General features: G+C 32.7%; 1 protein-coding gene across 2 annotated transcripts; it reads left to right on the plus strand.

Moving 5' to 3' along the window:
- Positions 1–2,054: 2,054 nt before the first annotated feature.
- On the plus strand, positions 2,055–11,790 carry LOC114370782 (putative lysine-specific demethylase JMJ16). Of its 2 annotated transcripts, none has more exons than XM_028328173.1 (13): positions 2,055–2,380; positions 3,168–3,311; positions 3,397–3,772; positions 3,906–3,977; positions 4,439–4,516; positions 4,632–5,144; positions 5,254–5,478; positions 6,225–6,386; positions 6,663–7,031; positions 7,506–8,934; positions 9,031–9,134; positions 9,758–9,955; positions 11,017–11,790. In XM_028328173.1, exons 3-13 carry the CDS (start codon positions 3,455–3,457, stop codon positions 11,323–11,325), a joined length of 3,777 nt encoding a protein of 1,258 aa, XP_028183974.1. In that variant the 5' UTR covers positions 2,055–2,380; positions 3,168–3,311; positions 3,397–3,454; the 3' UTR covers positions 11,326–11,790. The 2 variants fall into 2 exon arrangements, with proteins under 2 accessions (XP_028183974.1, XP_028183973.1); XM_028328172.1 differs by having other exon boundaries at positions 3,406–3,772.
- Positions 11,791–13,098: the final 1,308 nt, after the last annotated feature.

Below are 13,098 nucleotides of genomic sequence, written 5' to 3' on the forward strand. Positions count from 1 at the left end.
AATATTTTTTTAAATATATTATCAATAGTTACAAATAATAATTATCACAGTATAAATTAGTTATCATAATTATCAATAGTTACATTTTTATTATGTATCGCTTTCACTGTCAGCGAGTGACAATCCTTAAGCTCCCAGTTTTGTAGTGTCAACTCAAGATTCAAGTTGTTATTGCATCCATGTTCTATGGCGCCGGCGGCAACTAACACTTATGGTTAATTTTGCATTTTATAAGGCAAAGTTTCTTCTCCTTTTCTTCCTCCACTTCCTTTTTCACGACTTTAATACAATTATTCTCTTTCTTCTTCCACTAAACAGCCATTGAAAAAGGGAAAAAATACTCGTAGTTTTCTAAAGTTTTATTTATTTATTTATTTTAGTATTTGAAATCTAGGCAACAACCAACTTACGTGATGTTTAAAGTTTGATTTATTTCGTTGTTAATTCTTTTACAACAGGATGTATAATAATAATTATTAGTATTATTTTAAAGAAATTATTTTGTTCATTTACTACCTCTCAAATTTGAGTTAATACTTTCTTTCTGAAACAAAGCTTTTTGACTTTGAATATGAATTTTTTTTACTAATCTAATACATCAAATTTGTCTTATTCTATTTAATTACATGAAATTAATTCAACCAATATTTAGAAGAAGAAGAAAAAGTTAAACTTTACTAAAAAGTGAGTCCCAAAAGCAATCAGTACAAAATCTGATATTAAATTTTGAAGTTTCTTTTTGTGGAAGATGTTGAGAAAGACCCTCCAACAAACTAAAAATCGCAAGGAAACAATTGAAGAAACGTCCACCAAGATGGCGTTATACAAAAAAGGAGCAAAATAAAAAAATCGTAAGATATTCTTCTATAGAATGACCAAACTTAGTCAATTCATTTGCCACTTAATTACCTTTTCAAAGCACATGTTGCACTTGCCACCCATCCTTTTATACACGATGTTTTTTATTAACTGGGATCATGAATGAAACTGTACACAATCATCATTCATTAACTGAACAACAACTCTAGAGTCTGATTTAATGATGAAATCCTTGAAACCTCTTTGCAAGCAATTTTAGATAGCTCAAAGCTCCAAGTGAATCACAAAACATATGCCAATATTAGTTTTTATTTGCTCGTGAATTCACTTTTCATGTTATTTTTACCATGTGCTATCATCCCATTTAAATATATTGATTTTAAGGTTTAATTAAACAAAAAAAATACAATGTAGGCAAAAATTGAGAATTTAACCAAAAATATAAATTGTTTAAAATATAGAAACTAAAACCGTAGGAAGAAAAAAAAAATCACAGATAAAAAACTTAAAAAGATTATTTTTGTAACTAGGTCTCACTTTGAGTTTTTTAAATCTAGTAGAAAAGCATTTAAGTGTGAAGGTATAATATATCATCTTTTGATTGAGTTTTTATTCACGTTGTCCCTCATGTAGTAAGGATAATCCAAACTTTAATTCTTCATTAATTGTCATTATTGGCATCCCATAACTTCCAAATGATTGGCTCTTGAAATTTAGAAATATTATGAATAAGTGTATAACTAGAAGTCAATCACTAAGTGCCAAGTGCTATATATAACCTCGAATGTGTAAGGAAAAAAAAACTTAAATAGTAAGATTGATTGAGATTCCACTCGATATATATATAGCTTCAAATAAATAAAAAAGATTAAGTGATTTTATTATTAAATTTCAAAAGGTTTTTTTTCATCGTACTTGGTAATAATTTTTATTTATTAAAACATTTTCAACTATTTATTATTATTATTATTTTAAAATTTAAAACATTAAAAATTACAGTGTAAAACATTAAAAAATATTTAAAGTTTAAGATTATAATTAAAAGTATTAAATTAAAAATTATAATTTATCGTACAAATACTACTATTTATAAAGATATACATGAAAAAGTGTACTAGTTATAGGGATTTGGTCATTTGGCTAGACTTAGACCACAAGGCGAAGCCAGAAAGCTGAGAAAAAAAACCGAAAATGTCCTTGGGCTCAATACTTTATACAAATTACGCACTATTGCAAAGTTTACCCAAAAACAAAGTTGACCCAAAAAAAAAACCCAAAAGATAGGGAAAAAAATTTCATCTAGACATTAATGTAGAGGATTCAGATTAATCTATGTTGCTTCCTCAATCGTCTTCCCTCATCTTGTTAGGGTTTGTAGAGTTTGCACTTTTTCTTCAATTATCCACGCTCATCGTTCTCATCACCGACCATCTTTAGGACTTCGAAAATTTCCGTTATTATTATTATTTTTTTTTATCGATACTCCATTGTATTAACCCCAATTTTTCACGTATTCAAACCATACAATAGAAATTCGCAATTCCTCCACGATTTCGATTAGGTAACTCCTGATAGGATATGGTCTTTTGTTTCTTGTAAGGATTATAGCTAATCACTACAAAAATCGCTTGATTATAGTAATATTCACTGAAGTTTCTTATTATTATTATTATTATTATTATTATTATTAATTACTAATTATTAATTTATTAATTTTTGTTTGGTTTCTGTTCATTTAATTTTTCTAAATAATATTATTGCAGTGAGTTTATAATTATGCTTGCTCTGCTCTATGCATCTGTATTGTTAGTTATACGGATAATGGTAACTATAGTTTATGAAGGTCCTTTTGAACAAATTCTACAGGTTCTTTTAGGTCATCTTTGGGATCATGTCAGTGGTTACTGAATTTTTAAATTTTTTTATCTCATGATCTGATTGTTGAAATGTAATGAACTAGGGATTTAGTTGTGAGAAAAGGTAAAGAGAAATATTAAAAGAGGGATAAGTGAGAAAGAGATAAAGAATGCTGCTCATTACATGCTTTTAGATGTTGCATTCTCCTAAATTAAGCTTGATCAATTCATTTGTCAATTGATTCAACAAGAATATTAATAAAAAAGAACATGTCAAAGTTTCAATATGCCTTTTCTTTCTGATCTGCCATTCTGTAGGATGAATGCTGATTGCTTTATTTGAGTTTAAATCTGACAAGAGTAAGGATAACAATTTTGAGTAAATAGAAAACAGAAAAGAAAATGAAGTAGGGAATGATAAGATACTGTGTTGCATGATGATGTATTACCTTGTCTGAGCTGTCTCTATTTGTTTATTGTGACTTATTTCAGATTGATCTATTCCCACAAATTTTCAAGTTACTGGGACCTTGAATTAGCCTCTATTGATGTGATTTCTAGCTTTACTATGCAGTGGAACTTCAGAGAACCTACAAACTCTACATCTTTCACTTCATAAGTACTCTTCTTATCAAAGTAAGTTTAATAAAATCCAGATTAGATGCTTTTTTGTGTCTGGGTGGGTGTGTGTTCAGATTATGGCTTTATGCTGACTCCTTAGTGCATACAGGGAAGACAAATCAGAGAGATTATTTCCTATTGTGCTTTTGCATGAGGTTATGATGGGGACTGAGCTTATGAGAATATGTGTTAAAGAAGATAATGATGATTTTCCATCAGTTCCACCGGGTTTTGAGTCATATACATCTTTCTCACTGAAGAGGGTAGAAAGCAATGAAAAACAAGATGATAAAAATATGACCAGTTGTTCAGCCTCTACTAGTGCTTCTGAATCACCATCAACTCAGGTGGAAAATGATGTTCAAGGTGGTGATACTAGAAAGGTTCCTAGATCCCTTCGACGAAGACCATGGATTAATTATGGACAATATGAGAACATTTCAGATGAAGACCCTGACTGTGAGCAGCTCGATCAAGTCAGTCTTATTCATTTCTTTATTTTTGTTTTTGTTTTTTGGATTCTTGATTTTGAGTACAATGCACAACATTTCCTAAATGTATAAGTGCACAGAATTCTGGTTAGTGTCTTACATATGAATGCCAATGCAGAATTTCTCCTCAAGACCTTGTCTTCCTCGAGGAGTCATCCGTGGATGTCCAGATTGCAGTCATTGCCAAAAGGTCTATTTATAAAATATCATGATTTAATTCTAATAGGCATTATTATTGGTGTCATTATTAATGAATCAACCCTAGCTTGTTGTCTCCATTCTCCTATCTCTCCTCTATCAGTGTTGTTTCTTTTATTATTATGGTAATAACATAATATAGACATACATTAATTGTTTTTTGAAAGACAGAATTTATTAAGAAAGAGAAAAGTACAAATGCTAGAGAGTAGTAAGGTAGTAATAATGACATTTGTATTGGCAAGTTTTATGAATTTGGATTTTCCCATATTGAAAGTTAAAACAGAAGTGGTTTGGTCTGCCTTCTCATCAATCAAATTGGTTATCGTAATGACAACAATGAACTTGAATTGGTAATTTTATCATATATCGTAGAGGTTGCTTCATTATAAATAGCTGTTATAGGGCATTCCTCTTGCATGATGAGTAATTGACAATTGAAGTTTCTGACAGGTTGTTGCCAGATGGCGACCAGAAGATGCTCGTAGGCCAAATATTGAGGATGCTCCTGTTTTCTACCCTACTGAAGAGGTCTTGTTCAGCTCCTGTGACACATTTGAATTCACTTCCGTCCGTGTCACTGTTCTGTTTAGTTCTGTCAATTAGCTTTATCAGAAAATCTTTCTGACGCCATTTTTTTCCCCAGGAGTTTCAAGATACTTTGAAATATATATCAAGCATTCGCTCCAGGGCTGAGTCATATGGAATTTGTCGCATTGTTCCACCATCTTCTTGGAAACCCCCTTGTCCTCTCAAGGAAAAAAGTATATGGGAGGGTTCTAAATTTTCTACACGTGTTCAGAGGATTGACAAACTTCAGAATCGTAATTCAATGAGAAAGATGCCGAAGATTCAAACTAATATGAAGAGGAAAAGGAGGAGATGCACAAGAATGGGGGTGGATAATAGCATTAGAACAGGACCTAATGCAGGATTTTGTGAAGCTGAAAGGTTTGGGTTTGAACCTGGTCCAGAATTTACCTTGGAAACATTTCAGAGATATGCAGAAGATTTTCAGCTCAAATACTTCAGAAAAAATGAGAATGTATCTCATTTGGGTGCTAATACAACAATTTTAAATGGTACCTCTGAGCCTTCTGTAGAGAACATTGAAGGTGAATATTGGCGGATGGTTGAGAGTCCTACTGAAGAAATTGAGGTCACTTTTCATAGAATCTCAATAATTTGCTGCCTCATGAAAATATTGCCTATTTGTTGCCCTTAGTATATGCTGCTTTCTTTACATTTCATTTTCTATACACTTCCAGGTGCTTTATGGAGCTGATCTGGAAACTGGGATTTTTGGGAGTGGTTTCCCTAGCAAATCTAGTCAAGTAGGTTCTGCTTCACATGAACAGTACATAAAATCTGGCTGGAATTTAAATAACTTTGCAAGGCTACCTGGATCTCTGCTCTCTCATGAAAGCTGTGATATATCTGGTGTTCTAGTGCCATGGTTGTACGTAGGAATGTGCTTTTCCTCCTTTTGTTGGGTAAGGACTACATATTTCCCTCATTTTCTAGAAATGCATTTCATGAATTCTTCAGAATTTGTGTTTACAACACTTGAGACCAAAGGAAAAGATTGAAAAAAAAATACTTTATTTCTGTTTGATTAAACTGTACAGAAGTATACATGAATAGTTGAATATATATATATAGATAGATAGATAGATAGATACAAGGAGAAGCCAAAGATAAGTAAAGAATGGACCTAAATCTAAAGATATGATCCTAATTACATAATGTAAAGCAAATATTCTAAGAATAGGATATCTACATAAATACGAATCAAATATGATATACTAGCTTGACAATAACTCTGTAATATCTTGACAATAACTGTTACAGTTACATACTTATATGTGTATGTATCTTTATCTTTAGTATATATTTGCTTGTCTTTGGTTTTTGTTGTTTATAGGAACCCATGCATGTCCATGTGCGTTTTGTGTCTTTGTCTGCCCTTTGAGGATGGGAGGGGATGTAAGGGTGTGCATTTGTGTGAGAATAAGGGGATATATAGTATTGGTGACATCTTTCTGCCCTGATTTGTTTGGTAAACCACAACACCATAACTATTTGTTGTGTGTTGAGTGGCAATTTGTTGATGTTGTGTGTGTTTTTGGTGAATTCTGTGTGTGTGTTTACATGTGAGAGAATGAATCCTTAGTTAGCATAGCATCTTTAGTTTTGATAACAGCTTTATATTTTCTTTGTGGTTTAATTATGGATGCAGCATGTGGAAGATCACCATTTATATTCATTGAATTACATGCATTGGGGAGCTCCAAAAATGTGGTATGGTGTCCCTGGAAAAGATGCCTGCAAATTGGAAGAGGCCATGAGAAAGCATTTACCAGAACTTTTTGAAGAACAGCCTGACCTGCTTCATAAGCTGGTGAGTAAATTTTATTTTTTTTATCTCTTGACAAATGTCATTTGATTATCTTGTTTTATCTGTTAGAGAGGCAAAAAAAAAAGATTAAAATTATTATTATGTTCTCACTGGGTGGAGTGAAGTTCCATCTTCCATTTTTTACCTCTCAATTTCACCCACCTGGCCATAATTGTATCATTTAGCTGATGAATAGTTATGTACTTATGTTGGATGAACATGTTTATTTCTTTGAACATATATTTATCTATTGCCTGAATTTTGAGCTTTTTGTTGCAGGTCACTCAGCTTTCTCCTTCTATCCTGAAGTCTAAAGGAGTACCAGTTTATAGGTGTATCCAAAACCCTGGGGACTTTGTTCTGACATTTCCTAGAGCCTACCACTCTGGGTTCAACTGCGGCTTCAACTGTGCTGAGGCTGTTAATGTAGCTCCTGTTGACTGGCTTCCCCATGGGCATATTGCTATAGAGCTGTACCAGGAGCAGGGGCGCAAGACTTCTATATCACATGATAAGCTGTTGCTTGGGGCTGCAAGGGAAGCAGTAAGAGCCCAATGGGAGCTTGATTTGCTGAAGAAGAATACTTTGGATAATCTACGATGGAAGGATGTCTGTGGAAAGGATGGCCTTTTGGCAAAAGCACTCAAGGTAAATTTTGCTTCTCCCTAATCCCTATAATGCAGTATGATATTTATGATTTTGTATTAACTTATGGCATGATCATAATAAGGGAGTTGATGTTTAAATAGTCTTGTTTACAGTTATTAGAATCTTATGATTCACTATTCAAATCCTATGATATGCTATCTAATACCTATCGATTTGTATCCTAAGATGAATCTCAAAACCTTATGAATGAATTGGTGCAATTTCATATCATTGATATGAATCATACGACTCAACAAATCATTATTTTTTTTCTTCATTTTTTTTACTTTTCTTTCATCAATTCTCGTGAAAGAATTTAAAAGTGATATAAGCTTAAATTGTTAAATGAAAAACTGAGATATATGAATTATGCTTTGTGAATTCAAATTCTATAAAGATACATGACTGGTATCCTTTATTGAATTTTAATGCTAATAATCTCTTTTCCTGTTTTACTTGTGTTTTCCTCTATAGATGCGTGTTGAGATGGAGCAAGCAAGAAGGGAATTTCTCTGCTGTCCTTCACAGGCATTAAAAATGGAGAGTACTTTTGATGCTACAGATGAAAGGGAGTGCAATATTTGCTTTTTTGATTTACACCTATCTGCAGCTGGTTGTCGCTGTTCCCCAGATAGATATGCTTGCTTGGATCATGCAAAGCAGTTTTGTTCATGCTCTTGGGATTCCAAATTTTTCCTCTTTCGGTATGATATCAGTGAACTAAATATTCTTGTGGAGGCATTGGAAGGAAAATTAAGTGCAATTTACAGATGGGCAAAATCAGATCTTGGGCTGGCATTATCTTCTTTTGTCTCAGCGGGCAAGGAAACAATACCTGAGGAATTGAAATCGAATTCATCCAATTTGTCTCATTCTTCCAGGGTCACTGTGCATAAAGAGATGTCAATGAATCCATCAAATAAATATATTGATGATTCTCAATTGATTGATGTCCCTATAGAGAATCAAGCAAATAGCAAAGATCAGAGCTATTTTCAACAGAGGAAATCGGTTGAAGCTATTTCATCTTTGAGTTCCATGAAGGAATTGCTAACATTTAAAGGCTCAAAACCTACATCTGAGATGGCTAATCATAAGATCTGTGTTAATAAAGAAGAATCAGTTATTTGCAGATCAAATATGAGAGCCCCTGGTTGTCAATTGTCTAAAGAGGATACATCATATGCTTTATCTGTGCCTCTAGCTCAAGATGGAGGTGAAAAAAGTTCACTTAACAGACATAATAACAGTATTATACTTCTTAGTGACGATGAAGATGATGAAAAGATGTCCAATTCAAATAGAAGGAAGGAATTTTCTTTGATGCTTGCTGGTCCTAGAGATAAGGCAATCCCATGTAATGATATAGAAAACACAAAGTTGACCATTTCTGTGTCAGATTCTGCTGTGATGGGTGAAAAGGATGCTATTACATTGCCACGTGAAAATATGAGTTCTGATTCAACTTGGCTTTTGCATGTGAAAGAAGAATGTCATGAACAGACAGGAACAGTTCTAACCTCTACCCTAGTAGATCTTTCTTGTCATATGGGTCTTACAAGTACAGAATCTACTAGAAATATTCCAGCTCCTTCAAAAGTAGAGGCCAGTGATCATTGTTTGGAGAGTTTGGAGGTTTGTCCTCCAAACCCACAACTTTCTGGCATTAAGGTTAAGACTGAAGATAATCATGAAAAGCTTGGAGGATGTACCACTTCTAATGTAGCAGACAATGCAAGAGCTGTTAATGGGAACTTTTCTTGTGGTCCAAACAATTACCGTCAGAAAGGTCCTCGGATTGCAAAGGTTGTCCGGCGCATCAACTGCAATGTTGAACCATTAGAATTTGGAGTTGTGCTCTCTGGAAAGTCTTGGTGCAGTAGTCAGGCTATCTTTCCAAAGGGTATGTATACTTGGTCCATAATGAATTACAGCTTTTATGACTGTTTAATTGAGTTTGTAAGCTGTGTATTTATGCAAATTAAATTAATTGATGCAGGATTTAGAAGCCGTGTTAGATACATAAATGTCTTAGATCCATCCAGTATGTGTTATTATATTTCAGAAATTCTTGATGCTGGACGTGGTTGGCCTCTATTTATGGTACTTTCTCCCTATTTTCAATTGCAAGCTTTTGTCATGCAATTGGCCTTGTATATTTATTTTTTGAATGTATGTCTGGAAAGGTATTTCATAAATCTGGTGTAAATTTGTTGATATACTGGGACTTTAAATCCTTTGTTGCTAATATCTTTGCTGAGTTTTATCCCTTATGATGTGGCTTAAAGTTTGGTGGAAGCTTCTTGGCTCCTCTACTTTGCACTTTATGACATACTGTTGGTTTAAGGCCAAGTATTTTTTTTTCAGAAGTTGCTCCCTTTAAGATGTTAATGTTGTTGAGAATTGATTGCCCCCTTATTAAGTCATTTCACTACGGATTATTCTGACTTCTGGGCATCTAATTGTAAGAATGGAGTCATGGAGAAAATGCTAACAAGGTGTTGTGGTATGGGTTAATCTTTGACGGGAGCATTCATGTGTTTAACCTATTGAGTATCTTATCTCCTTATTTAGCAGATCAAAATTGAGACTTTAAAACTTTTATGTGTTGGATGCATTTAGTTAAAAATTACTTTGGACATTGAAATATGTTGCCGTGAGTAATTAGTTGTCTGGAATTGGGAAGAGGTGGTGTGTGAAATAACTAAAATCTTGTTTTATCCCAGGTTTCCTTGGAAAGTTTTGCAAGTGAGGTCTTCATTCATATGTCAGCTGCAAGATGCTGGGAACTGGTCAGAGAGAAAGTGAATCAAGAAATTGCAAAGCAACATAAGCTGGGAAGAAAGGGTCTTCCTCCTTTACAACCTCCTGGCAGCCTTGATGGCTTTGAAATGTTTGGGTTTTCTTCACCAGCAATAGTGCAGGTAATTTTACTGATTAAGGCCTTAGTTTGACTGAGTAATCACTTATAGGAAAATAAAATAAAAAGTTAAAATGAATTCAACTTATCTCAAACTAAAATTAACTTATGCACCTCAACTTTTGCAGAAGTTAAATGAAAGCTTTTATAAAAGTAAGTGGATTTTAGCTTATGTGAGAAGCTCAATTTATTTTACCATGTTATTGTCTTCTATAAGCGCTTATGAAAAAGTATATCCAAACATGGCCTAAAACCCATTTATAATTCAAAGGTCTTTATTTATGTATGACGTGGAAGGAAATTCTATTCCATTTCTTGTTTCTCTCCACCTTCCATTGACTAACATGTAAATTATGCATATAACAAATTGTATAGCTTCTTTTAGATTGATATGATAATGATTTAGGATTGGATTACACCCTTCATAATAGATGTTTATGTTGTGGAAATAACAAGAGATGTTTTCATTAAAATGCAACCAAGCATTTTTTTAAACCTGTTTTCTGATTTATTGAAAATAATAAAAGGAGATGCACAAACCAAACTCACTCTTAGCTAATTTCTTACCAAGAGGGAAAATGGAACCCTAGGAGTGTGTCTAGCTGCAATTTTTTTTTAATGATTATGTCATCTCCCTTGGTTAAGTAAACAACATGAACACCAAGTAATGCAATGTTCAATCTTGTCACTTGTTTTACATCTGGATTTTAAAAAGTCTTAATTTGGGCAATAACATATTTTAGAGTTGTGTTTTGGGGCTGTAAATGTTCTGGTTTTTCATGTAAGTTGTTAGTATTTTTGTAATGCTATATGAGAAATTCTAGCAACACACTTCTGATCTCACTCTCTACTATTGGTTGATATTTATCAGAAATTTCAATTTTTTTAAGTCCTACTTATTAATAACTCTTAATTTTACATTTTTCAATAAATTTTAGCCAATAAAAGTGTGTTAAAAAGAGTATGTTGCTAACACTCCTGATGTTATGTGTGTTTTCTTTCTTTGGGCATAATTTTGACTTTTGATAGCTATCAGTGTATAATGAACCTGCTTTCTTTCAACAGGCTATTGAGGCGCTGGATCGAAGTAGATTATGTAATGAATATTGGGACTCACGGCCCTACTCTCGTCCTCAGGGACAGATTTCACAATCAATCCAAACCAATGTCAATGGTGGAAATGCTCAAGGGGTTGTCTTGAATAAGCACATGCCTGTTGAAGTTGTAGCAGTGCTAAGGAGCCTATTTAAAAAGTCTAATGCAGAAGAGTTGAACTTATTGTACAGCATTCTTAGTGACAATAGGCCAGAGGCTGACAGGAACCTAGTTGCACAACTTCTCAATGAAGAGGTTCACAAATCACAACCGCCCTAGGTAATTGATTATTTGGACGGAATTGTTCATATGCCTAACCTTTTCTTGACGTGTAAATGGTAGTTCCTCCGAGGTTGCACAATGCAACCTTAATCTTTGATTTGTTTCCTTCCTGAATGGAGGTTATAGAGAAAGAAAAGAAAGGAAATAAAATTGGGAAAAGTGGGGATGGGGGTGGGGGGAGGCCTATTTTCCTTCAAAATTTTGCTCTTTTCAAGTGGCAGCAAGGAGACGTGGAAAGTTACCATGTGTCAGTTTGGCTGTCTCATCTGAAACTCTGAAGGGCGAGGCTACCAGCCTTTATAATTGATTTTGGTTCATATGCTGTACACACAATTTGAAACTACTACAATTTAGGTTCATGGCTAGATTTAATTAATTATTTTAGAAAATAGCTTTTTACTCGTATCAAGCTGTTTTCTCCAAAAAAGTACATATGCTATAAAAAGTTTATTTTTTTTTCTATACCAGTTTGCTTATTTCTTTTTTAAAGCACAAAAACTTAATTATTGCCTTTAGAATGTAGATGATTTCAAAAGCTTTAAGAGTTATTTTGTCCTCAACCAAAATATTTCCAAATTTGTAAGCAAAATTGATTCTATTATGAGAATTTTCCGCAGGACTTTAACAATTATGTGGAGTCAAACAATGGTGACAAAAACTTGGGAAAGAATATTTAAGATTTGAATAAAAATAAAGGCTAAAATAGAACTCTTTTTCCTTTGTTTTGTCCAATCTACAGTTTTTGTTTGTTCATTTTAAAATAAAGATATTTACTTTTCTAGTTAGTAGATACATAATTTTGATTACATTTTTAATTAATTAAATAATTTTTTGATGGTACTTTAAATGAATATATTAGGACTAAGGTTTAATTGGGTCAAATTTAAAGAATTAAGACTTAAAATAATTTTGATTTTCTTATTTTTCATAATTTTGGTTTTTTTATTTTGTTCAATTTATAATTTTGGTCTCTCATTTTAAAATAGATATTTTAAAAAATTCATATTTTTTTTATCAAATTTTTAATTTTGCCAATGTTTGTTTCTTTTATTTTGGTATGCTCCAAATAATAACAATAATAATAAATAATGTGTTACATTAAAAAAAATTCGAAAACAAGGCAATTTCAAAAGGTGACTCGGCCCAAAGGGTATTTTTTTTTTGTTTTTATCAACGGAATTTTTAAGCTAGACGATCGGAAACCAAGAACTTTCAAAAGCTGATTCGACTAGGAAAAAAAAAACGAACAATATATTTTGTGTGATTTTTGAAGGGTAAATTAAACAATATGTTTTTTTTTCAAAAAAAGGAAAAAAAAAATAAAAAAAACGCCTACGACGTGGGTAACCCGCTATTTGATAGACGTAAATTTAGAACTATGCGATTTATATATGACTTAAATTTTAAGCTATGTTGTAAAAAAAATTAAGCTTTATAGCTTTTATATATATATATATATATATATATATATATATATATATATACACATTTACAACCAATAAGGTTCAGAGTTGTCAGATGACTAACTTCCTTAAGCAACTTCACATGGGTTTGATTTCCTTGATTGTGTAAATGGAGAAAACTTGGGTTAGTTACATGGCTTCCTGCCGCGTGAATACCTTCATTCAGTAAATTTTTATTCTTTTTTATCTCTTTATTCTCCTCTTCATTTATTCATCTTTTAGTATCTTCCTTCCAAGCGCTACCGTGTGATTTAAGCAATGTAATGTAGCATTGCATTCTTCCGTGTTTTCTGTGTTGCACTCCAAA

The sequence above is a fragment of the Glycine soja genome, chromosome 10 (genome assembly GCF_004193775.1).
Source record: "Glycine soja cultivar W05 chromosome 10, ASM419377v2, whole genome shotgun sequence".
Lineage (NCBI taxonomy): Eukaryota > Viridiplantae > Streptophyta > Magnoliopsida > Fabales > Fabaceae > Glycine > Glycine soja.

What these genes read in the sequence shown, in the direction of transcription:
- LOC114370782 (XM_028328173.1), top strand. Translation starts at nt 3,455, where the DNA reads ATGATGGGGACTGAGCTTATGAGAATATGTGTTAAAGAAGATAATGAT. An exon ending in GTCCTACTGAAGAAATTGAG is followed by an intron (nt 5,145 to 5,253) that starts GTCACTTTTCAT and finishes ATACACTTCCAG; the next exon opens with GTGCTTTATGGAGCTGATCT. An exon ending in TTTTGGCAAAAGCACTCAAG is followed by an intron (nt 7,032 to 7,505) that starts GTAAATTTTGCT and finishes TTTCCTCTATAG; the next exon opens with ATGCGTGTTGAGATGGAGCA.